Source organism: Haematobia irritans, chromosome 1, assembly GCF_050003625.1.
Source record: "Haematobia irritans isolate KBUSLIRL chromosome 1, ASM5000362v1, whole genome shotgun sequence".
Lineage (NCBI taxonomy): Eukaryota > Metazoa > Arthropoda > Insecta > Diptera > Muscidae > Haematobia > Haematobia irritans.
In genome coordinates this window covers 57040098-57067684 of record NC_134397.1, presented here as the reverse complement: position 1 = coordinate 57067684, position 27587 = coordinate 57040098, and the positions used below count along the sequence as shown (strand labels likewise).

General features: G+C 35.4%; 1 protein-coding gene across 1 annotated transcript; it reads right to left on the bottom strand.

The window, feature by feature from the left end:
* Nucleotides 1-5155: 5155 nt before the first annotated feature.
* LOC142225224 (uncharacterized) lies at nucleotides 5156-10915 on the bottom strand. Its single transcript, XM_075295002.1, has one exon. The coding sequence runs from the start codon at nucleotides 10913-10915 to the stop codon at nucleotides 5156-5158; it is 5760 nt and encodes a 1919-aa protein (XP_075151117.1).
* Nucleotides 10916-27587: the final 16672 nt, after the last annotated feature.

Genomic DNA, 27587 nt, shown 5'->3' with positions numbered 1-27587 from the left:
TGAGAAAATTTGAAAATGTTTTACATTGTGGCCCTACATCCCTACAAGAAATATTAGAAAAACCCTACATATAGGGAATTTCCCTTACTTGTAGCAACACTGGCTGTGTTGATATTGCGGAGTTAGTATGCCACTAATATTGAGCCCATTATTAAAAAAGAGAAAATCGTTAAATTAGTGTGGGTAATAAATACAAATTTGTAAAAATCGAGCAATATTCTTATGTAAGAGCTACAAGTACGTATAAGTACGATCGGCTAGTACATCAAAATTTGAAATTTGAGTAACATTGGTCAATAAATAAGAGTACTATGGTCAAATTTGGGAAAATCGAGCGATGCATATATATGGAAGCTATATCTAAATCTGAACCAATTTGCATAATATTTTGCGGGTTTGATTAATACCACAAAAGGTTACCTTGTGCAAGATTTGAGTAAGATCAGTTAAGAAATGAGGCCTGTATGGTCAAACATAAGGATATTAGGGGCGAATTTTACAAAATCGGGTGATACATATATGGGAACTATATCTACATCTGAACCGATTTTGATGAAAATTTGCACATATAGTTAGTACTATAAAGGACTGGATCTAGCCAACTTTTAGTAAGATCGGTTAATAAATAAGGGTTCTATGGCCAAATTTGGGAAAATCGGGCTATACATATATATGGGAGCTATATCTAAATCTGAACCGATTTCGATGATTTTTTGCACATATAGTTAGTGCTATAGAAGACTTCATTTAGCCAAATTTGGGCAAGATCGGTTGATAAATAAGGGTTTTATGGCCAAATTTAGAAAACTCGGGCGGTACATATATATGGGAGCTATAGCTAAATCTGAACCGATTTCGATGATTTTTTGCACATATAGTTAGTGCTATAGAAGATTATATTTAGCCAACTTTGAGTAAGATCGGTTGATAAATAAATGTTTTGTGGCCAAATTTGGGAAAATCGGGCGATACATATATATGAGAGCTATATCTAAATCTGAACCGATTTGGATGAAATTTTGCAGACTTGAAGGGTGATGTCAAAAATTAGCTTTTGCCAACTTTGGTGACGATCCGTTTGAAAAAACGCGCAAAGTGACCACATTTGTCGAAATCGGGCGATATATATATATATGGGAGCTATATCTAAATTTGATCCGACTTCTTCCAAATTCAATAGCGTTCGTCCTTGTGCCCAAAAAACTCCCTGTACCAAATTTCATCAAAATCGGTTAATAATTGCGACCCGAATCCTGTGAACAACAAATACATGGACAGACGGACGGACACCAAGCGCTAGATCGACTCAGGAGGTGATTCTGAGTCGATCGGTATATATTTTATGGGGTCTAAAATCAATATTTCTGGTAGGCACATTTTTTGGCCGATCAAACTTATTATACCCTGACTACACTGAAAAAAATATTGTCGTGAGGTCAAAGATTTCATGTTTTTAAAATACGAATACAAATTTTGCTTAGCATAGAAGACGCATTTCTCTAAAATAAAGTTATTTTCCTAGTCCAAAAGTCGATAAACTTTTCAATGAAGTCGTATTGCCCTTATAATTAGGTGATTTGACTTGAAAATGGGTATCATAACATGAAAGAAAAAAATTATAGGCTAAGGTCAACTTGACTTTAATAATTCAGAAAAATTCTTTAAATTTAATGAAATTGTCTTTAAATTTGTTGTCTTTTTGCATCTTGACTACAAAGCAAAAAATCGTTCAAATATAGGACATGTTTTGCAAAACTTTATTTTAAAGAAGTTTTTTACTTCAAACATAGCATAATTTCTACTGGAAGTCGAGTCTTAATTTGGAAAATAAAGTTGCCGTTAACTCGTTTTTAAAGGTCTTTGATAGCATATGAAAAAAAAAAGCTGAGAAAGCGAAAAATTAAAATTTGCTTCCTAGAAGCAAGTACACAAAACCTAAATTTAAAAGAGAATTGTGTCTTAAAAGTATCCTTACTTGTATTCTCCGCTTCTTTGGCTCGGAATCAATACCAAATTTTTTAAAGTAAAGACAAAATCTTTGGAACCGAGTATGCTTTTTTTCAGTGCTCTATGTGGTTTAGGGTATAAAAAATAGGTTTGAATATTTCAAGGCCAGTCGATGCTGTTGATTCTAAATAAATATATTTAATATATTAATAAAACATGTCTTTTATTGAAGAAAAAATTGCTTATGTAAATGCATAAAATTGTATTTAACAACGAAGGTAAGCAGTTCTAATTTTGAAGTAAAAGGTTTACCACAAATAAGTAAGATTGTCCAAATGAATGAAAAAACTTCAATAAAATCATTCCATATTCATATATTCAATTCACTTAAATTTTTTCATTCTGTAGTATAGTGGTACATAAAAATAGGATAATGTTCACTAATATATGTAATCCATTCTACCTAATTTCTACGAAAATCATATCGTTCAAACAAATAAAAATGTCGTTGGCGCTATACGAAGTTCTTCACAATGAGTTAGTTCATTTTAACTTAAAGAAGGTGTCACTTTTTTCTGGGTGTACCTCCGGTTTCGCTAAATAAAATTGGTGCAATTACACTACGTGTTTCATCTCAAATATGGCATAACCCATCTACCATTATTACTTCCTTTAACTTTTCTTTTGAAAAAGTGTGAACAATTTTTAATTGAAAATGCTCTCCTAACCTAAATTTTCCAATCATTAGCCCAATGTTACCCAATTAGCACAAGGTTAATTGTCCCTCTATCTTGGAACTATACCACAATGAGTCATTAGAAATCTCACCAATTCGATACTTGGTATTCCTCCCCATCATGATTTTCAAAAAAACGAAAACTTTCACTTTAAAGACCATCCCATTTTGCAGCATTTTGATTAACATGTCATTGTTCTTTGTACCCGTACCCATAGAGAGAACCTCGACTAGCACTCAAGGGAAAAATTCGAAGAACTTTTATGTAACTCCTTTGGACATGTTTAGCACAATGACTTTGGAAATTTTGCTTCGTCAAAAGGACGAAAGGAGGATTCAAATGTCAGAAACTTTGCAAAGTATTAGTAAGACTCTGCCTTCATTTTGGGAGGGGGAGGTAGTCAGTCAGTTTTAAGGTAAAACAAAAATTCAATGCAAAAAACACCGCATCAGTATGAGTCCAACAGGAGCATAGGTAACACTTCACTTCAGTTTTCTCATAATCAAGACGAAGGCAATGTGTCAAAACCAACTAAGAGAAACATGTACTGAAGAAAATAGTATGGTATTAGTATGCTAGGTTAGGTTATAGAGGATGACACAAAATCCATAGAAAGGAAAAATGGTGTCCAATTAGACCAGATCTTTCCTCTTCGTCATCCATCTTCCTTTGCCAGGGTCGGTCACATCTCTTTTGCGTTCTTAGAAAAGAAAACGGTTCTCTAGGTCTTCCATCCAGAAGCTTTGATAAAGGCGAGTATATCCTTTAAACTACAGTCCCGCACCTCAGTAATATCGTGTAAGAAAAAGGAACCCAGTATGTTGTTTCTTCTAAAAGATAATGCCGGACACTGGCACATAAAATGATAAGAGTCTTCTGTGGCCTCCGGGTCAAGGCACCATCTACATCATCGGCCATTAAGCCAATCCTTACCATGTGCTTCCCAATATGTGTTGTGTCCTGTTATGATGCCCATTGACGGCCTCAAATCCTCTATATTCGTCGCCATTAGAAATCCTGAGTTTCTACTACTCTTGTCGGAGCCACCGTGGTGCAATGGTTAGCATGCCCGCCTTGCATACACAAGGTCGTGGGTTCGATTCCTGCATCGACCGAACACCAAAAAGTTTTTCAGCGGTGGATTATCCCACCTCAGTAATGCTGGTGACATTTCTGAGGATTTCAAAGCTTCTCTAAGTGGTTTCACTGCAATGTGGAACTCCGTTCAGACTCGGCTATAAAAAGGAGGTCCCTTGTCATTGAGCTTAACATGGAATCGGGCAGCACTCAGTGATACGAGAGAAGTTCACCAATGTGGTATCACAATGGACTGAATAGTCTAAGTGAGCCTGATACATCGGGCTGCCACCTAACCTAACCTAACCTACTACTCTTGTCGTTCCATATCAGCAGTGGTCTGCTCGCAACCCCAGAGGAAGTCCATCGTTCTTTCCACAGATTATTGTATTTAACGTTGACCCTGTAAGTATATAAAGATAGCGGGGGAAAACGTCCGTGACGATGTTATCCATGCCGCGTGCACCTTCCTTAGCCAGCACATCTGCCTCCTCATGGCCCTTATTCCATAATGTCCAGGTACCCAGCATAGAGTTATATTATGCTGTTCAGCAAGAACTCTGAGTTGTCTACGACAGCGGCTGACTACCTTCGACGTTATGTTCGTATTATCTAAGGCCTTGCTGCCTGACTGTCGATGAAAATGCAGATATTGCTTCTGAATTGAATTGCATTGTCCATTCCCCGTGCCTTCAGTCATTTTCGATCCGTTCTTATAAATGTTCAGATCTCCAAAAAGTATACGCTTTTCCTCCCAGTCGTCTATTCTTGGGATAATCAATCTTAGCCTGCCCTCATATACATCCCGAGTCGCCATATAGTCCGTCCTTAAGCAACAAGTTCCGTACAGTGTTGCCAGTATTTTTCTAGCTCTTGTCCCCAAACTATGATGATTTCGTCCCCAAAAATCCCCAATTTAAATCCCTCACAAAAATCCCCAATACATTTTTGACAAGTTCATTGAAAAAATAAAGTATTATGAGGTGTAGCGCCCCGACCAAATAAACACTTATTTTGAGCGTAATCCAATTTTATTTAATCCACTAGAGACTGCGCTAAAATCTAAAACAATTTTAGTTTATATTATTTTAATTCAAATTGTAAATAATTATTTTTTATTACAATTGTGTTTGACTTAAATTTAGCCTGGCACTAATTTTCATAAAAGAATACAATGGTTTTAAGAGTTTACTTCTCCTTCTTTGTGACCGGTCTTCTTGGAGTTTACTTCAAAATGGAAGAGTAATGACTTATTGCAAATGACAGTTGTCAATTACAATGAGTTGCCGGATCGATGTAATATAGGGCCATGAGTGGGAATTCAAAAAGCTAAATTTTGGTTGGCCACTCAACATTCCCCTCCCCGTAAACTTCAGGCAGCAACAGCATGATGTTTACTTCAAAACGTCCAATTTAGCTAATTTCACAGTAGGTCTAGTTATAAGCCCTTTGATTGTCTTCACCACTGCGCTGCGAACTTGATTGTCTTTGCCTCTATGTACATCCACAACAATTCCCTTTAACCACGATCCTCTCTTACTTGTGTCATCCACCACAACAACAATGTCACCAACTTCAATAGGACTTGGACTGTTTGAAAACCATTTCGAACGACGAGTAAGGCACGGCAAATATTCACGCAACCAACGTTTCCAAAATTGGTCTGCCAATTGACCGGCAATCTTAAAATTCTTAAGCAAAATATTTCCACTCGCCTCCTCGCTACCCTTTTCTCTTATTCCACTAGAACAACCAACGAGAAAGTGGTTGGGTGTGAGGGCCTCGGCATCAGCTGACTCCAATGGTACATATGTGAGTGGTCTTGTATTTATAATATTCTCCACATCTGCCATAGCCGCTCTCAGCACATCCTCTCTCAAACCGGTTTGTGGCAAAATGTCCATTAAGATTGATTTTACTGAGCGAACCATTCGCTCCCACACGCCTCCCATGTGGGGAGAGGCTGGGGGTATGAAACACCACTCAATTCCAGGATGATTTCGCTTTAGATTTTCTGTGGACAACTTTTCTATCTCAGATTGTAGTAAACGACTTGCACCACGGAAGTTGGTGCCGTTGTCCGATATAATTTTATGTGGTGTTCCTCGTCGACTGACAAATTGTTTAAACACCAACATGAATGCATCAGTAGACAATGATGGTGAAATTTCTATATGCACTGCTCTCACGGTGAGACATGTAAATAAAACACCCCAACGTTTCTCACGTCGACGACCAACTGCAACTTCTAGCGGTCCGAAAAAATCTATGCCGGTGTATGTAAACGGTCTAGTGTATGGCATCAACCTTTCTGGTGGCAATTCTCCCATTTCAGGGGGGTTTGGAGTTGCTCGTTTGTTTTTGCAAATTTGACAAACACTCGATACAGAACGAACAACTGCTCTTAAGCCTGGAATCCAAAATCTTTGTCGCATTTCATTCACCACAATTTCGTTGTGGTGATGATGAAATCGTCTGTGGTAGAAATCAACAACAAGGTTGGTTACAGCATGCTTTCGTGGTAATATTATTGGTCGTTTTGTATCAACTGCTACACCCTCTGCTGCGTCAATTCGCCCTTTTATTCGCAGCACACCCATACTATCTAAATACGGCGAACACTTAAACAATATGCTCTTTCGGCTAATCTGCTTACCTTCGGATTTCAATGAGTTTATTTCTTTACCAAATGACTCTTCCTGACAGTTACGAAAAATAATTGACTCGACTACACGAATGTTGATTACCTCTGTAAGCATATTGAGTAGAGATAACATTTCTTTTTCTTTAGAAATCAATTTTAAAAATTTCAAAATATATAGTTGAGTGTGTCGAAGTTTTTCCCATCTATTGAATCGTGTGGGGTCCGGTGATATTTCTGCCAACGTCGATACGGTTTTCTGATTTTCTTCAAAATGGCAAAGTAGCTCGAAGTTTCTATTATCCGATTTGTTGAATGTTGTTGTAGGCCAAAATTTTTCATCTTCAAGCAGAAAATCGGGACCTGTAAACCATCGAATATTATTATCGAATTTTGGAGTTGTGGACCACTTCGTGCCTTCGTCCGCAACATTTTCTGCAGAGGGAACCCATCGCCATTCACTGACTTTAGATTTTTCAAGAATTTCACCAATGCGAAGGGCTACAAATTGTTTGAATTTTCTTGCATCGGAACGAATCCAAAACAATACATCTTTTGAGTCAGACCAGAAAAATCTCTTTTCGATGTTTATGGACATCTCCGCCATTATGAGCTTCGACAATCTAAGACCAACAATTGCTGCCATAAGTTCCATCCTCGGTATTGAAATTGGTTTTAGCGGTGCTACACGAGTCTTCGAAGCAACCAATGAACATTTTACGTCAGTACCAAGTTGAGCACGAATATAAGCTACAGCAGCATATGCACTATTGCTGGCGTCTACAAAAATATGCAGCTGAATGTTTTTGCCGACGCTTACTAGCGGGTAGCATCTTGGAATGCGAATGTAGCTAACAAAATTTATGTATTTAATCCAGTGCAGCCACATTTCAAGCTCATCAGGTTTGATAGGCTCGTCCCATGAAACACCAGAACGCCAAACATTCTGTAAAATAATTTTAGCAAATATTATGTAGTAGCCCAAAAATCCTAAAGGGTCGAATATTTTCATGATCACTCTTAAAATTTGCCTCTTTGTGACTTGAGTTTTGTCGAAAAGTGATCTTAAATCTATTTTTTGTATAAAGGTAAATTCATCAGAATTTGGAAGCCACCACATACCTAATACCTTTTCCTGTCCGTTGTTCTCTTGTTGAATACATTTGTTGGATTTGATCTTGTTTCCAGTAAGTTTTTCCAAAACACGGGGGGAGTTGGAAATCCAATTCCTCATCTCGAATCCACCGTCTTTGTGGATATATCTAACCTTTTCAGCAAGCTGTACCATTTCCTCCTCAGTCTGACAACTTTGGAGCCAGTCGTCAACAAATGTATTCTCTAGAATTGCATTTACAGCTGATGGGTATTTTTCGACGAAGCGGTTTGCATTTTTGCTTTTTATGTAATTGGCTAGTGACGGTGAACACGAAGCTCCAAAAGTCATTACCTGCATACAATAAACATCAATATCAGCTGTGGTGTCCCCACCACGCCACAAAAACATTTGAGCCTTTTGATCTTCATTTATGACTTTTATCTGGTGAAACATTTCACGAATGTCACCACACAGAGCTACTGGCTTTTCTCTAAAACGTAAAAGCACACCAACTAATGATTTCAACAGATCTGGACCTTTAAGCAAACATGAGTTTAAAGCAACACCATTTACTTTTGCTGCGGCGTCCCATACAAGTCTGGTTTTGTTTTTATTAATATTGGTTACAGTGAAAATTGGTATGTACCAAGATTTGCCACCCGAAGTCACCTCGTTTTTGTGTAATTTTCTGACGTAACCTTTGTTTTCATAATCTTTTATTTTCTCTACCAGAAATTCTTTTAGAGAAGGTTCTCGCATCATTTTTGCTTCAAGGCATTTTAAACGTCTTTTGGCCATTGGAAGCGAATTCGGCAATTCTACTCTATCAAATTTCCATAATAGACCGGCCGCCCATCTCTTTTCTTTAGAATCATATACTGCCGTTGCATCCATTATTTTCAACGCACGCTCGTCGTCAACAGATGTCAGAGGTTTCGTCGATACTGAAACGCCTAAAGACTCTAAAGAAAAATATTCTTGCATCAGTTCATCAATTTTTTCTAATTCGCCGGAAGAGCAATTACACTCGCAAATATGAAAAATACAATGGTCTGAAGCGAATTCAACATATTTGCGACCATATACTGTCCAACCAAGTTTACATTTCGCAGCCATTAGTTCGCCGTCGTCACTCGCTCGAATTTCTGATGGGACACCGAGTTTTGCGTTGTCTAATCCAATTATAACACTCGGCTTTATTTTTGTGTATGGAGTGATTGGCAAATTACGAAGATACTCACACGAATTTATTGTCGATGACTCAAGAGTTTGCTCTGGCAAATCAAGTTTTTCCACTGTACGGACATTTAATAATTTATGTTTCATTGAGCCCTTTTCGCGAGATGAAATGTAAATAGATACCTTCTTAGATGCCGTATATGTTTTTGTCACATCGCCTGTCCAGCGTAAGCATAATTCTTCTGAAGGGCCGTCAATTCCAAGTTGATTTACAATCTCATCTTCTACTAATGTGCAGCCTGCACCTTCATCAATTAGGGCCCATGTATCAAGACTAATATTATTGCCATACAAAGTTATAGGCACATACCGAAAAACAGCCACCTTCTTTTCCCCTGCATGGAATAACACAGGAGACTCCTGTCCACCATTCGTGTTCAATTGTTGAGGTTTTGTATGAAGCAGCAAATTGTGTGGTAACTTGCAACCGTCGGTGCCGCAAGGCTTTTTAGAATAGCACCTACGAAGGGAATGTTTGCCAAAACAGCGAAAACACAACTTGTTTTGTCTAACAAATTGCCAGCGGTCGTTGTGTTTAAGCGAAATAAAATCCGAGCATGTTGAAAGTTTGTGTTCACCACCACATTTAAGACACACAGTACAAATATTTTCTTTCTTATTTGTTACGGATTTATTTTGCGGCGTGTCTTCTTTTGTTTTTTCTACATCGTGAAACATCAAACTTTCCTTTGCACCTTTTCGGCTATTTCTGTATTCGCTAGAATCAAATCTTGCGTCAAAGGTTGTGACTTGACTAGCACAAGTCGCAAGGTTAAACAACCATTCATCAAAGACCAAAAGATTCACTCGAACACCTGACATACAGTGACGACCCCATTCGAGCTTCATATTTGATGGTAATTTAGATACCAGATCGTTCAAAAGCATTGGATCGTTTAAATAATCACCTAGGCCAATTGCCTGAATTGTGGCACAATAATTTTGAACAGAAAGTGCCAATGAAATTAAGGTATTCAAATTTTCAACACGAACTTTTGGCTCGTCTCTAAGTTTGGCCTGCAGAGCATGATGAATCACTTCAGGTCTTCCAAAAAGCATTCGCAAAGTTTCTATGGCCTGACTAACCGTCGACGGCATCATCAATTTACCTCTTACCGCTTCTAACGCTGGGCCTTTCAAGCATTTCTGCAGGCGGATCAAATTCTCTTGATCAGTGAATCCACAGCGCTCTGTGGATTGATTATAATTGGTAATGAACACAGGCCACTCATCTGGCCTACCAGAAAAATTTGGCAAATCTTTGGAGATCACCTGACGTGCTGCTATTTGTGAGGAAGACATCGAAGTATCCGCTGAGCTGGTGTTGTTAAATTGCAAATACCTATTGTTGTTGTTGGGCAATGTGTGTGCATTATTAAATGTCATACCGGGTTGTGCGTATGTTGCCGTAGGTATAGGCTGAGAAAATATTCGGGTTCCTTCAAACATGTTTGATGCAGCAGATCTAGCAAGAGAGGGAATGTGTGTGTTCGACCCACTGACTGCAATCGCGGGGGGGCGAGACGGAGCAGAGGAATAACTGTGGTTCTGTTGAGTGTCAAGCGCACAATTTGTTCTTTCGTATCTTCTTTCATTCTGGCAAGCAAAATTGTTGTTGGAGTTGTCTACTGCTATTGAAAAGGGAATTTGTTGATTACTATTTTCGATGACAAAATTTGGTTGATGAGTACCGTTATGTATTTGAGTGGAGCTTAAGAAATTATTTCCTTGCTGTCCATACAGGGTTGAATAGTTTATGTTTTGCGAACTACTTACGATTGTGGAATTTGGCAGACCGTGCGAAATATTTGCATAAAAGGAGTTGGTTTCATTTGATGTATTTGGGAAAGACAGAGGCATTGAAGTTCCATTTATTACCCTACTATTTGGATACTGCGCCTGCCATACTTGGGTGTTTGCAAATGTGGACACGCCATCACCTATATTTATGATTGTGTCGTCAAAAATATTTGCATTAGCAGTGGCCGCAGTGACATTGGTAATGGACGTCTGGTTGATCGTGGTCGCAGAGGAGGGAGGCAAAGACAAATTAGAATATGTAACGGTAGATGTTACGGTGACTATTGCATGTGGACTGTTTGTTACGCAATCGCTGCCGGCGATACTTAAATTTCTGGGTCCACCAGTTTTCATACTTTCTTCATCCGGATTAACCATTTTTGATGTTCTTGGATGTTACACTCCAGCGTTGAAACAGACACAATTATTTTAGAATATTATGAGGTGTAGCGCCCCGACCAAATAAACACTTATTTTGAGCGTAATCCAATTTTATTTAATCCACTAGAGACTGCGCTAAAATCTAAAACAATTTTAGTTTATATTATTTTAATTCAAATTGTAAATAATTATTTTTTATTACAATTGTGTTTGACTTAAATTTAGCCTGGCACTAATTTTCATAAAAGAATACAATGGTTTTAAGAGTTTACTTCTCCTTCTTTGTGACCGGTCTTCTTGGAGTTTACTTCAAAATGGAAGAGTAATGACTTATTGCAAATGACAGTTGTCAATTACAATGAGTTGCCGGATCGATGTAATATAGGGCCATGAGTGGGAATTCAAAAAGCTAAATTTTGGTTGGCCACTCAACATAAAGCAAACGACTCTATTATAGAAAATCAATAATAATTTAAAAATTTAAATTTTGTCAAATCCAGCAAGCTGCAATAAAATCAAATTTCGAACCACAACACAAAGAGACTGGTGATCGTCACGAAAATTTACTTCAAAATATTCAAGTAATAAAATGGGCTGGTAGACACGTTGTCAAAGTTGGTAGAATTCTACCAGAAATTGTACATATTTTATTGTTTAGTAGATTGTTAGAATTTTTGATGTTTTGGTAGATTTTGCAAAGAGGCACTTTATAAATTTTCTATAGAAATAAACTTCTGAAAAAATTTTCTATATACACTCAAAAAAAAGTTTACTTGGATCCAAAGATTTTGACCTTCCTTTAAGGATTTTGGTACTGATTCCGAGCCAAAGATGCGTCATCTTTAAAATAAAGAAATTTTTTAGCGACCTATCTGGCTTTAAATCTAAGACGAATAAAATTAAAATTAGGATACAGATCTCATTTATCAAATGTTCATTCTCTTTTCGTGGTTATTAATAATAAAGGTACGCACGTACAAACAAATGTCAGTTTAAAAATCTAAATTATAACGGATACTTCAAAGTAAAAAACGTTTTCTTAATTCCAAAAAAATTTTAAACCAAAGACGCTAAATCCTCAAAATAAGTCTTAGCCTATATTTGACCGTTTTTATCTTAAATCTAAAGTTTCAATATTTCAGTTAATTTAAGGACAATTTCTTTAAATCAAAAATGTGTTTCCTTACTTTAAGTAAAATTAGCCTAAGTTCAAAGAATGCGACATTAACGGAGGGACGCAAATTTACAAAATTTGTGTCCCAAATTTAATAAAAAAAAATTTTAAGAAAAGATTATAAACTTTATTTTAATATAACTTTCATTATTTTAAAGAAATTTGTCCTTAATATTTTGTAAATTTCGCATCCTACAATTTAGGTTGCGAAATCTTTAATATCACGTAAATATTTTTTTCAGTGTAGAAATAAAATTTTGACAAAATTATCTATAGAAATAAAATTTTGACAAAATTGTCTATAGAAATAAAATTTTTACAAAATTTTCTATAGAAATAAAATTTTTATAAAATTTTCTATGGAAATAAATTTTTTATAAAATTTTCTATAGGAATAAAATTTTTACAAAATTTTCTATAGAAATAAAATTTGAAAAAAATTTTCTATAGAAATAAAATTTTGACAAAATTTTCTATAGAAATAAAATTTTGACAAAATTTTCTATAGAAATAAAATTTTGATCAAATTTTCTATAGAAATAAAATTTTAACAAAATTTTTCTATAGAAATAAAATTTTGATCAAATTTTCTATAGAAATAAAATTTTAACAAAATTTTTCTATAGAAATAAAATTTTGACTAAATTGTCTATAGAAACAAAATTTTGACAAAATTTTCTATTGAAATAAAAGTTTTTCAAAATTTTCTATCAAAATAAATTTTTGACAAAATAAATAAATAAAAGAAATAAAATTTTAACGAAATTTTCTATAGAAATAAAATTTTGACAAATTTTTCTATAGAAATAAAATTTTAACAAAATTTCCTATAGGAATAAAATTTTACCAAATTTTCTATAGAAATAAAATTTTGACAAAATTGTGTATAGAAATAAAATTTTGACAAAATTTTCTATAGAAATAAAATTTTTACAAAATTTTCTATAAATAAAATTTTTACAAAACTTTCTATAAAAACAAAATTTTGAAAAAAATTTTCTATACAAATAAAATTTTGACAAAATTTTCTATAGAAATAAAATTTTGATCAAATTTTCTATAGAAATAAAATTTTAACAAAATTTTCTATAGAAATAAAATTTTGACAAAATTTTCTATAGAAATAAAATTTTGACAAAACTTTCTATAGAAATAAAATTTTGACAAAATTTTCTATAGAAATAAAATTTTGACAAAATTTTCTATAGAAATACAATTTTGACAAAATTTTCTATAGAAATAAAATTTTGACAAAAGTTTCTATTGAAATAAAAGTTTTACAAAATTTTCTATAGAAATAAAATTTTTAAAAAATTTTCTATAGAAATGAAATTTTAACAAAATTTTCTATAGAAATAAAATTTTGACCATATTTTCTATAGAAATAAAATTTTGACAACATTTTCTATAGAAATAAAATGTTAACAAAATTTTCTATAAAAATAAGATTTTGACAAAATTTTCTATAGAAATAAAATTTTGACAAAATTTTCTATAGAAATAAAATTTTGAAAAAATTTTCTATAGAAATAAAATTTTGACAAAATTTTCTATAAAAATAAAATTTTGACAAAATTTTCTATAGAAATAAAATTTTAACAAAATTAATTATTAGAAAAAAATTTTGACAAAATTGTCTATAGAAATAAAATTTTAACAAAATTTTCTATAGAAATAAAATTTTGACAAAACTTTCTATAGAAATAAAATTTTTACAAAATTTTCTATAGAAATAAAATTTTTACAAAATTTTCCATAGAAATAAAATTTTGACAAAATTTTCTATAGAAATAAAATTTTGACAAAATTTTCTATTGAAATAAAAGTTTTACAAAATTTTCTATTGAAATAAAAGTTTTACAAAATTTTCTATAGAAATAAAATTTTGACAAAATTTTCTATAGAAATAAAATTTTGACAAAATTTTCTATAGAAATAAAATTTTGACAAAAGTTTCTATTGAAATAAAAGTTTTACAAAATTTTCTATAGAAATAAAATTTTTAAAAAATTTTCTATAGAAATGAAATTTTAACAAAATTTTCTATAGAAATAAAATTTTGACCATATTTTCTATAGAAATAAAATTTTGACAAAATTTTCTATAGAAATAAAATTTTGACAAAATTTTCTATAGAAATAAAATTTTGACAAAATTTTCTTTAGAAATAAAATTTTGACAAAATTTTCTATAGAAATAAAATTTTGACAAAATTTTCTATAGAAATAAAATTTAGACAAAATTTTCTATAGAAATAAAATTTAGACAAAATTTTCTAAAGAAATAAAATTTTGACAAAATTTTCTATAGAAATAAAATTTTGACAAAAATAGAATTTTGACAAAATTTTCTATAGAAATAAAATTTTGTTAAAAAAGATTAAACTGCTTTCTCGAAAAAAACCGACAAAAATCGCCAAATTTATGGAAATTCACCACCAAATCTCCAAGTTTCCAAATTTCCAAGTTTCCAAATTTCATCCCCATTCACGAAAAAAATATCCCCAAATTGGGGGAAAATCCCCAATATTGGCAACACTGTTTCCGTGTGCCTTCAGGCCGTGTTTCCAAGTAAGTCCAAACTTTCAGTCTCATGAGTATCACCTCGGCTATCTACCATAATAGCAATATCGTCCGCATATGCCACTATCTTTATCGCTTTGGCGTGAAGAAAAGTAAGAATCTCATCATGAGTAACCATAGTAACGGTGATATCACACCCCCTTGAGGTAGTCCTCTTGTCGTAGTATGTTAGTAGACACGAGGTATAAGCGTAACTTTATAGCCAAAAATTTAGGTAAGGTCATTATCCAGTTATCAAAGATCATCTTGTAGTTGATTTTTCAGTAGAGAATTTTACCTACTCAATAACAAAATTTCCACACAAACTTATGATCTGTAAATTGGCAACACTTCGTATCAACTAACTTGTTCATATCATTCCTCCATTAGAAAAAATATTCCTTAAACTTCATTTGTTGGCCATGTGTATTCTGGTAGTAAAACAATACTTCACCAATTTGAGTATCAACTTTGTAACTTAATCTGATAGAGTCATCGATACCGGAAACGGACAAACAAATAAATGAAGTCTTCTTTCTATAGAATGACTAGCAAAATATTTCTCTTACCAAAAATTTGTTATGTGAAAACAACAACCTAATGCAATTATACTCGTATTCGTTATAAACTCGACAAAATAAACAACAAGGATACATGACCACAACAAAAACTTGGTGAGATTGTTAAATAAATTCAAGGAAATCAAATCAAATCTATTCATCTAAAGTTGATGTGGTTTAGAAACTATAATAGGAACATGATTTCCTTTACGTTTCCTTCTTGAGAAAATGTATTGTGGGTGGATGTGTTTGGATGACATAACATGAGCGCATAGGTGTACTCATTTTTAAGAAGAGCAGGAGTGGAGTAAAACAGAATGTATCATTCATCATCCATCATCGCTATGGTTTTCCACATAATGCAAGTGACATTTTATGTCGTACAGTGGGGAATGGTTGAGATATTTAAGTGATGAAAGGTATATATGATCCTGTGAATAAGATGTTATCCATTCCCGATACATTGAAATGGATGTAGGTCTCCTCTTGTTATGATCCATGGAAGTGCTGGGGAAAAACAATGTCGCATTTCTGAGGGCAGAGTTCTGACAGATCTGTACACAGCCACCATGGTGCTGTGGTTAACATGTCCAACTTGCATAAGTGGTTTTACTGTAATGTGAAACACAATTCGGACTTGGCGGTCCCCTGTCATTGAGCTAAACTGGAAATCGAGCAGCACACAATGATAAGAGTTCTCTCTTCATCTTTGTGTTATCATAACGGACTAGTTTAAAGTGGCAGCCAGATTTGATTCAGGCTCACTTAGACTATTCAGTTCATTGTGAAGATAACCCATGGAACAGCATGGCAGGAAGCATGTCAACGTTCTGAGGACCGAATTCTGACAGATCCCTATATTATTCAACTCCGTGTCACTTGGTTATGGAATTCAGATTGATGCTGTATAGAGAGAAGTATTTGCTTCGATTGTCTTTGCTACTGGTGAGAGAAAGGAGACCGGCCTACACGATGCACCCTTTCTAGAGTCTATGCCAGATGTCTGCTGTAAAATCGTGCTACCCATTTTCCGGGAATTGGAAAATAGGCAAATTGGGGAGTGTGGTCAGGAACTCAACTTCAAGTCATTGCAAATGGTTTAACAATATACGTGTACCAGAGCTATGGTTTTCTTGACATCGTCTACTATCCTACTAAACTCTAGATTTAATTCTCTAATTTTTAAGTTTAGTGATACTCATCACGCTCGTCGACTAGTTCCACTGATTCTACTTGGGCCCTTCGATCAGTGGGTATTAAGCCGACGGCTTCTACGTTGTTGATATTCGGGAACTTTGTCTAATCAATATGAACATGTGAGTGGCCGGTAGCTCACTGTATTCTCTAGAGTTGTTTCAATTCGCTTTCGTTTAACTTTGAAAGTCCGGTATTAAAAGGTTATGAAATCGAAAGATCGGACAACAGAAAGAATTATGGGGATTGGGTCACATCCTAGTGAAATTACGGGTTTAACCTGGAATGTACACATTATATGTCTCCATCGACAGCCTCAGACTTATACATAGTGTTAACTAGTATATGGCACAGGCGAGATAGATCTAAAATGCTCTAAACTGTATAGTATGAAATCTAATGCCCATCTTCATTTTAATTCTGGTGCGATTCTAGAGCACCAGGTGGCATTTAGCTTCGATTACTACGACTTTGATTCGTCTCTGATTTATAAAATCTATGCTCTCACTGATCTTCCTTCGGTGCCGGCTGGAATGAAACTCCTAAAACGGTGCACTGCACGGAATTCGTCCTACAATGGGGTAATATACTACAGCGGTGAATATTATTTCTCGGCACAAGTCGCTGAGTCGCGTACCCTCACTTCTCAATGCTAGTGTCTTTGGTAAAGGGTGATACGGTCAAAATTTGGTCAAGGGAAAACGCATGTAAATCGGTGAAATCGTTTATTTAAAAAATCAAATTAAATTTCTTTTTCAAGTTCAATTAGTATAAAATTCAGGAAAAATATTCAGTTAGGCTTTCGCTTTTCCAAATCCGAATTGCCGGGCCTCACGCTTGACACCTGCCATCAGATTTTGTACAGCCACCTTGTCCACCTTCTTCGCCGCAGAAAGCCAGTTTGCCTTGAACTGCTGCTCATCCTTAGCAGTTTTTTGGTCTTCTTTAGGTTCCGCTTGACAATAGCTCAGTATTTCTCAATTGGGCGGAGCTCTGGCGTATTGGGAGGGTTCTTGTCCTTGGGAACCACCTGCACGTTGTTGGCGGCGTACCACTCCATGGCCTTTTTACCGTAATGACAAGATGCCAAATCCGGCCAAAACAGTACGGAACAACCATGTTTCTTCAGGAAAGGCAGCAGACGTTTATTCAAACACTCTTTCACGTAAATTTCTTGGTTGACAGTCCCGGAAGCTATGAAAATGCTGCTTTTCAAGCCACAGGTACAGATGGCTTGCCAAACCAGATATTTCTTTGCGAACTTTGAGTTTTATGTGCTTGAAAATATCTGCTACCTTTCCCCTTCCTTTTGCCGTATAAAACTCCTGTCCCGGAAGCTGCTTGTAGTCGGCTTTGACGTAGGTTTCGTCGTCCATTACCACGCAGTCAAACTTCGTCAGCATCGTCGTGTACAGCCTCCGGGATCGCGCTTTGGCCGTCGTATTTTGTTTATCATCGCGATTTGGAGTCACTACCTTCTTGTATTTCCCCCCGATCCAGACTTCCTGGCTGTCGACAAACGTTCCCCAAACACTTTAATTACATTTGTAACGGTTGATTTGGCAACTTTTAGCGATTTTGCCAGCTTTGCGTGCGAGTAGCTCGGATTTTCGCGACGCATTTTGACAACTGAAGAGTGAATTCCAAAATCAAAATAGGAGCAACATTCTACACACACACACCTTCAAAATGAGGGGTGTTCAGGTTTTTTAAATGCAAAATTTAAAGAAATACGTCAAGTTTATATTGACCAAATTTTGACCGTATCACCCTTTATAGTATTCGCTCATGTAGCTACTACGACTGCATTATGTGGAGTGCGCTTCCGCATTTAATCCGAACTATAAATTCACCACCGAAGCCTAGGTTAGGTTAGGTGGCAGCCCGATGTATCAGGCTCACTTACCACATTGGTGAACTTCTCTCTTATCACTGAGTGCTGCCCGATTCCATATTAAGCGCAATGACAAGGGACCTCCTTTTTATAGCCGAGTCCAAACGGCGTTCCACATTCCAGTGAACGCAGAGAAGGAATATGATCACCTCAACCATGTTTCAAGAGCAAAATGTTATTTTTGGATGGTGGCATTTAACATGTTTATGGCAAAAATGTTCTTTTCTCGCCAAAAATAATATGCTTGCCTAAATCAGACACATATTCTCCGAGAAAATAACATGGTTGCGGCATACATGTTACATGGTCACCATTCAAAAATAACATTTTGATCTTGAAACATGGTTGAGGTGATCATATTCCTTCTCTGGGTGTACGTACTGTACAAAAGTCCATATCGATTCGTAATTATTTGTAGACTTACCTATACATAACTTTTTTTGACGTATGGACTAACTCACAATTTAGAAAACGATGTTAAGAAGTTTTAAGGCACCACAACCCAATTAATTCGATTGTGGATGACAGTCTTTCGTAGAAGTTTTTACGCAATCCATGGTGGAGGGTACATAAGATTCGGCCTGGCCGAACTTACGGCCGTATATACTTGTTGTGTTGTTAGTTTGCTGCAAATTATTAGGTAGATTATTCCATAAACGTATGGTGTAAACAAAGAAATGCCACTCATAGGCTTCGATACCGCATTGGAACAATTTTTTTTTACCCCTGGTCGATCTATTAAAACGAAGCTTCTCATATAAATATCGTGGTTGACCCGAGTTGATTATTTTGTGAAGGAATACAAGTGGTCTTATATTAAGCATATCATTCAATGATACCCCAAATATCAAGGATCTATATCGTGAAATAGGGTCATAACGCCTCAATCGGTATACGTATTACTACACCATTATAGACACCATTAAGTTTACGTTTGCTTGCCGCGTCAACAAGGAGGGCATGACATATGTCTTAGCAAGCAGAATCCTAGTCCTCAATGGAGTCAACCTTTGTGCAAACCATAATGATCTCAACTTAGCATATGCCTGACCTACCACAATATTAATATGATCCGTCCACGACAACTTACTATTCATGACAATGCCAAGGTTCCTAGCAGAAGAAACAATGCCTATTCGTTGTCCATCACTTCTGACAACCGGTTCATAAGGAATCTGTAAGCACCGCCTGTGTAGCACTAAGCACTTTGACTTCAATGGATTAAGGAATAGACCATTAGCAGTCGCCCACCTATGAATGGCTGCCAGATCATCATTAAGCCTCCTAATCAGGATCTCTTAAGAATTAAGATCCTGTGCAAGATATATCTGAATATCGTCAGCATACATATGAATCTTGCTATTGAGTAAAATGCCTGGTAAATCATTAATATATACCGAGAAAAGAAGTGGCCCTTGTAGCGGGTCACTGATACTTAGACTACGAATGCGACGAATGGCTTTTCTTGGGAATCTCAATAAACTGCCGGAAAAACAGCTACGAATCAGTCGCATTCGCATCCCAAAAGATTACTGAGATCACTACTTCGAAAGTTCGAAAGGGTCCTTATGAAGCCTAAGTTCCTTTGCTTCTAATTAGTGTCGCGCCAAGCGCATTATTCTGGTATCACTATGGATCGATTTCCCAAGTAAACCCACTGCCATTTTAATTTTCTAAAATGTCTACACTGTGCGATCCCGACAATAATACGTTAACGACAATAATACGTTAACTTCAAAAGTGATGAGGAAATAACGTGGACCTGGAGGAAATACACGCACCATATGATGGTGACAAGCATAAATATCGCTTAGCACTGGAAAATCTCAAATCTCGCGTAAAAACAGAGTTTTGGCTGGAAAAGGAGGATTTGCTGCTGCAAATGCCACCGTGAAAATCCAGACATAAGAATGACCAGCATTGTCATTGCCATCATCAGTAGCGGATGATGACCAGAACATTGGATGATGATACCTTGCCACCTCCCAAACAAAACAAAAACCAACCATAGTCATTCATTCATAAGTGTTGCTGATAACATTTTGTCTCTCGTGCTTTGTTAATTTTTTTTTTGACAATACAGATGACAATAAACGCTGTCAATGTGCAGCATCATTACTTCCTTGTTTTGATGGGTGTATGGTATTTAGTCTCACTGCAGCCCATTCGTGACAATGACTAACTGGCAAAATGGTAACGTAACATTAAGGATAACATGGCAGAAGACCACCTACTACCGGTGAATTTTTGCCATAGCAGTTTTGGATGATTTGGGTGCTCCCCCATGTCGTTGGTCTGAATTGTTTTGAGTCCATCATAGTGATTGTTTCAAATGCATGACGTTAATGTACATTTCCGGAAATGATATGACAATTTTTTCAATTTTCCCTAGATATCTTCATGACAGTGGATATGCTAAGGGAGTTTTGAACAAAAATAATCTGGTAGGTGGTTTCAATTGAAATTGACTAGGGAATGTAGTAGAATGATTTAGAAGATTTATTTCTCATAGGGAATAATTTGCAGTACTAAACATATCGTCGTTGTCATGCCATTTTGTCCTATACGCTATTTAGTAACGAAGCTTTACCGAGAACTCGAGATTACATTTTGATCCATATCCGTCTTCGTTACAAATTTTCAATGATTTGGGATGCAATCTATGGGAGCTATTTGTCTTTACATATATTTTAATAGAAATTGTTATTTACCTTTGGGTAAACTCCAATAAAATATCCTCAAAAAAAAATTTTTTTTTTTGGAAAAATGTCGATCGCTCTAAAAGGTGGCACAAAAAGTGGCACACTTTTTTTACAAAGAAAATATACGAATTAAATAGATTTTTACGAAAATTGGAAATCAAATTGGATCTAAATCAACACACCAATCATTTTATCTCCATTTCATCGAAGATCTATCCATGCATTTCACACTTCAGAGGAAAACGCAGCTAACCCAATAAATTTTCTTTGCATATTTTCAGGCGTCAGAATTATCCTCTTAATAACAATTCAGTGTGGCCGATACATTTTGCAACCACCTTCAGGTTGCTATCATTTCTAAATCGTTCGTATGACAGCTGACAGATTTATTCCAGTGACGGGTTATTTTATTGTTTACATGTTTACAAAAGTATTTTGATCTATTGCATTTAGAGATAAAGTTATTCGTGATGAAATTCAAGCTTGATAGTGTGGTTGCTTTATATTTGGCTATAAAACAACAAGTGACTATCGCTAAAGATATTCACCATTAAAATGTAAATAACTCTTTTGTTTCTCGTACCATGCCCAGCAAAAAAAGCGTCGCCAAAAAAGTAATGAAAATGTTCTTTTTGGATCCGGAAGTGGTGCAAAATTGACGCAGAAGCGGTGAATTTAACATGGGCTTGTCATAGGACGGAAGTCCTCCTTTTCAACAGCCGCTGCACTGAATTTGCATCACTTCTTTAGGTGTGATCCGAATTCAATGTTTTGGATGTAAATAAACAAATTCTGTTATATTTTGCCAAATAAATAATTTTTATATTTTTTTTATAATTTTAATGGATTCTAACGTTTGTCGGGACTGCAAATATTTTCAAAAATTCACAATTTTTTCAGGTTGGAATTAGTATTTTTTTCGACAAAATTTAAATGATTTCTACCATTTTATTAATTCTTACTCTGTTTTTAACCTATTTGAAACAAAAAAAGTTAAAATTAACCATTAAAAGTATGAAAAAACCAAGTTATAAAAAATTGAATTAAAAGAACTTGCTGGGTAGTTAAAATAAAGAACATCATTGGGAGTGCATCTTCTGGAAGTGCTTTTAAAGTTGTGCCTTTGGAAGAACTTCCAAATTTTTTTGTTGGGATGGCTCATTGCCGTGATACTAGCAGTGTTGCATTGCCATTCGAGACCCAAAAGTGTACGAAAATAAGTTGATAACAACACCAGAAATTATTCGAAAAACAAGAAAGGTCGGACGGGGCCGACTATATTAAACCCGTCACCACTTTATGGATCCACATTTTCGATACCATCTCATAACCTTCATCATATATATGGGAGCTATATCTAAATAGAACCGCTTTTTTCTTCCAAAATCAATAGGATTCTATTTTGACCCAAAATAGATACATGTATTACAAAAATGTGTTCACAGACAGACGGAGGGACGAACGAACAGGCAGACATGACTAGATCGACTTAGTGGAGCTATGGCTACTGCTCATGACTCCAAAGACTCTATGCGGCTATTTCGTCTCCTACTGGGTGTTACAAATATATACACTAGCTTATAATACCCTATTCCACAGGGTATAATGAAGACCAAATTTGATTGAACCACACGCCGTAGTGGTGGAAAACTTGCTAGTGAGCTGTGCATGCCGCTAGAACGGATGCAACACATTTTTAAATATGAGCTTGAAATAAAGCCATTGAAGGTTCAAAAAGTGAGAGCTCAATGACGCACAAACAAATGTAGACTCGAAAGCGCAAAAGAGTTAATTCGCTCGCACGTATTAGCCAGTTGACGAATTTGTTTTTCTCCTATAGGAAACCATTTCAAATTCAAGAGTTAAAAAAAATAATATGATTTACATCACCAGAACTCAAGTTCCGCTGATGGCAAGAATGTGGGCCAAGGGTCACTCCCCGCTCGTATTCATAGACTGTGGGGTCAAAATAAATGCCGATTATTATGGGAAAAATTCCTTAAACACAGTTTTGAAGTCCCGGGTAGGCAAACATTTCAAGCGCAGATATGGATATCCAACAGCACTCACCACCATGATGATTATGGGAAGAATGTCCTAAAGACAGTTGAATCTCTGGGCACACAAAAAATTCTATCTCAGACCATATAGATTCCAATAGGACTCAGCACGTGTCAACCAAGAATAACTTAAAAAGGAGGTAGTTCCACACTTCATTTCTCCGACACGATGGCCAAAATCTATAGATCTCAATCCGTTGGGCTTTTGCGCCTATTTCCTTTTCAAGGGTAAGGTTGGCACTAAAAAATACCAAAGTGTCGATCATCTGAAGTCGGGCCGAAATACCGTAGAGCCGCTTTCGTGCGGCATGTGATGGCTTTGTTGGCAATTTGGAGGATTTAATTCGTGCCATAGGTAGCTAATTAGAGCAAATCGTATTAGCTACCTTTTGCACGAACCATGGGTCATAACAGCCGATGATCGTCATAGACTGTTAGGTTAAAATAAATGCCGATTATTATGAGAAAAATGTCCCAGTTTTGAAGTTCCTGAAAGACAAACATTTCGGCCGGATATTCCAACAGCACTCAGCACTACGATTATTATGGGCAAATGTGCTTTATTTTGTTGCATTACATATCAGTCACCCTTATCTCGTGCTAGCAAGAGAGTGGTGTTGGTAGTGCTCTAAGGTCTCCTACTCTTCACAACATGCCCTACATACAAAATCACCCGATGCTATCATTCTGCATATACACAGAAAAAAATGTTCACGACAATTTTTCTAATTAAAGTCTTAATTGAGTTTTAAAAAATATACAATTCAAAATTTAATTGATTCAACAATTTTTTTAATCAATCACAAAAATTAATAGTTTTTTATACCCTCCATCATAGGATGGGGGTATATTAACTTTGTCATTCCGTTTGTAACACATCGAAATATTGCTCTAAGACCCCATAAAGTATATATATTCTGGGTCGTGGTGAAATTCTGAGTCGATCTAAGCATGTCCGTCCGTCCGTCCGTCCGTCTGTTGAAATCACGCTAACTTCCGAACGAAACAAGCTATCGACTTGAAACTTGGCACAAGTAGTTGTTATCGATGTAGGTCGGTTGGTATTGAAAATGGGCCATATCGGTCCACTTTTACGTATAGCCCTCATATAAAGGGACCCTCAGATTTGGCTTGTGGAGCCTCTAACAGAAGCATATTTCATCCGATCCGGCTGAAATTTGGTATTTGGTGTTGGTATATGGTCTCTAACAACCACGCAAAAATTGGTCCACATCGGTCCATAATTATATATAGCCCCCATATAAACCGATCCCCAGATTTGGCTTGCGGAACCTAAAAGAGAAGCAAATTTCATCCGATCCGGCTGAAATTTGGTACATGATGTTGGTATATGGTCTCTAACAACCGTGCAAAAATTGGTTCACATCGGTCCATAATTATATATAGCACCCATATAAACCGATCCCCAGATTTGGCTTGCGGACCCTCAAAGAGAAGAAAATTTCATCCGATCCGACTGAAATTTGGTACATGATGTTGGTATATGGTCTCTAACAACCATGCAAAAATTGGTCCATATCGGTCCATAATTATATATAGCCCCCATATAAACCGATCCCCACATTTGGCTTGTGGAGCCTCTAAGAGAAGCATATTTCATCCCATCCGGCTGAAATTTGGTACATGGTGTTGGTATATGGTCTCTAACAATTATGCAAAAATTGGTCCTTATCGGTCCATAACTATATATAGCCCCCATATAAACCGATCCCCAGATTTGGCTTGCGAAGTCTCCTAGAGAAGCAAATTTCATCCAATCCGGTTGTAATTTGGAACATGGTGTTAGTATATGATCTTTAACAACCGTGCCAGAATTGGTCCATATCGGTCCATAATTATATATAGCCCACATATAAAACGTTCTCCAGATTTGACCTCCGAAGCCTCTTGGAGGATCAAAATTCATCCGATCCTGTTCAAATTAGGAACGTGGTGATAGTATATGGTCGCTAACAACCATACCAAAATTGGTCCAATCACACAAAAATTGGTCCATATCGGTTCATAATCATGGTTGCCACTAGAGCCAAAAATAATCTACCAAAATTTAATTTCTATAGAAAATTTTGTCAAAATTTTATTTCTAGAGAAAATTTTGTTAAAATTTTATTCGGTTCATAATAAAATTTTCATCATTGTCAAAATTTTATTTCTATAGAAAATTTTGTTCAAATTTTATTTCTGTAGAAATATTTGTCAAAATTTTCTTTCTATAGAAAATTTTGTCAAAATTTTTATTTCTATAGAAAATTTTGTGAAAATTTTATTTCTATAGAAAATTTTGTTAAAATTGTATTTCTGTAGAAAATTTTGTCAAAATTTTATGTCTACTTTGTCAAACTGAATTATATACGTATTGGATCGATCTTTTTTGATTTAATATATACCACGTATGGACTTACATACAATTTAGAAGATGGTGTTAGGAGGTTTTAAGATACCTTGCCATCGGCAAGCGTTACCGCAACTTAAGTAATTCGATGGCAGTGTTTAGAAGAAGTTTCTACGCAATCCATAATGGAGGGTACATAAGCTTCGGCCTGGCCGAACTTACGGCCGTATATACTTGTTTTTAATTAAATCAATTAATTTTTTAAATGACTTTTAATTAATTTTTTAATTGATACTATTATTTCTGGGATTGAAGACATTTCAATTAAAAAATTAATTGGATCAATTCATTTCGTGCATCAGAAAAAAATTGCCACGATTCTCAATATACTCTTGAATGAGATCATACTCTCCTTGAGTAAATCTCCATTCTTTTTCTTCTCATCTGTTCGTTAAACAGATATAGAATTGTTTGAAGGACTACAAATTAGTTTTTAGTTAATTCAGGAAATCTGTCTCCTCGACCTTTTCTTTAATTTTCTTTTCGTGTAGAAAAGAAAATGAAAAGAAGCGGTTGCATTTTTTCATCCATGTATTTCTATTGCCTATACAGAAAAATAATTATACCTAAAATTTTTCCAATTCATATTTTAATTGAGTTTTAAAAAATATTCTATTAAAAATTTAATTGATTCAACAAATTTTTTAATTGAAAGAAAAATCACAATCACACACACACAATAATTTTTTTCTGATTCAATCACGAAATTAATTGATACAATTAATTTTTTAATTGAAATGTCTTCAATCACATAAATGATAGTATCAAATAAAAAATAATTGAAAGTCAATTAAAAAATTAGTTAATCCAATTAAAAAATTAATTGATATTATTAATTTCTGTGATTGATTTTTATTTCATTTAAAAAATTTGCTGAATCAATTAAATTTTTAATAGAATATTTTTTAAAACTCAATTAAGACTTTAATTGGAAAATTTGTTTTGAAAAATTTTTCTGTGCAAAACTTAGTGTTATCAATTAATTTTTTAATTGGATCAATTAACGTTTTAATTGGATCAATTAATTTGTTATACCCTCCACCATAGGATGGGGGTATATTAACTTTGTCATTCCGTTCGTAACACATCGAAATATTGATCTAAGACCCCATAAAGTATATATATTCTGGGTCGTGGTGAAATTCTGAGTCGATCTGAGCATGTCCGTCCGTCCGTCACGCTAACTTCCGAACGAAACAAGCTATCGACTTGAAACTTGGCACAAGTAGTTCTTATTGATGTAGGTCGGATGGTATTGCAAATGGGCCATATCGGTCCACTTTTACGTATAGCCCCCATATAAACGGACCCCAAAATTTGGTTTGTGAGGCCTCTAAGAGAAGCAAATTACATCAGATCCGGCAGAGATTTGGTACATGGTGTTAGTATATGGTCTCTAACAACCATGCAAAAAATGGTTCACATCGGTCCATAATTATATATTCCCCCCATATAAACCGATCCCCCGATTTGGCTTGCGGAGCCTCTAAGAGAAGCAAATTTCATCCGATCCGGCTGAAATTTGGTACATGATGTTAGTATATGGTCTCTAATGACCATGCAAAAATTGGTCCATATCGGTCCATAATTATATATTCCCCCCATATAAACCGATCACCAGATTTGACCTCCGGAGCCTCTTGGAAGACCAAAATTCATCTGATTCAGTTGAAATTTGGTACGCGATGTTAATATATGTCCTCAAACACCCATGCAAAAATTGGTCGATATCGGTCCATAATTATATGTAGGCCCCATATAAACCGATCCCCAGATTTGACCTCCGGAGCCCCGCGATAATGACCATGCAAAAATTGGTCCATATCGGTCCATAATTATATATTCCCCCCATATAAACCGATCACCAGATTTGACCTCCGGAGCCTCTTGGAAGACCAAAATTCATCTGATTCAGTTGAAATTTGGTACGCGATGTTAATATATGTCCTCAAACACCCATGCAAAAATTGGTCGATATCGGTCCATAATTATATGTAGGCCCCATATAAACCGATCCCCAGATTTGACCTCCGGAGCCCCTTGGAAGAGCAAAATTCGTCCGATTCGCTTGAAATTTGGTACGCGATGTTAGTATATGGTATCCAACAACC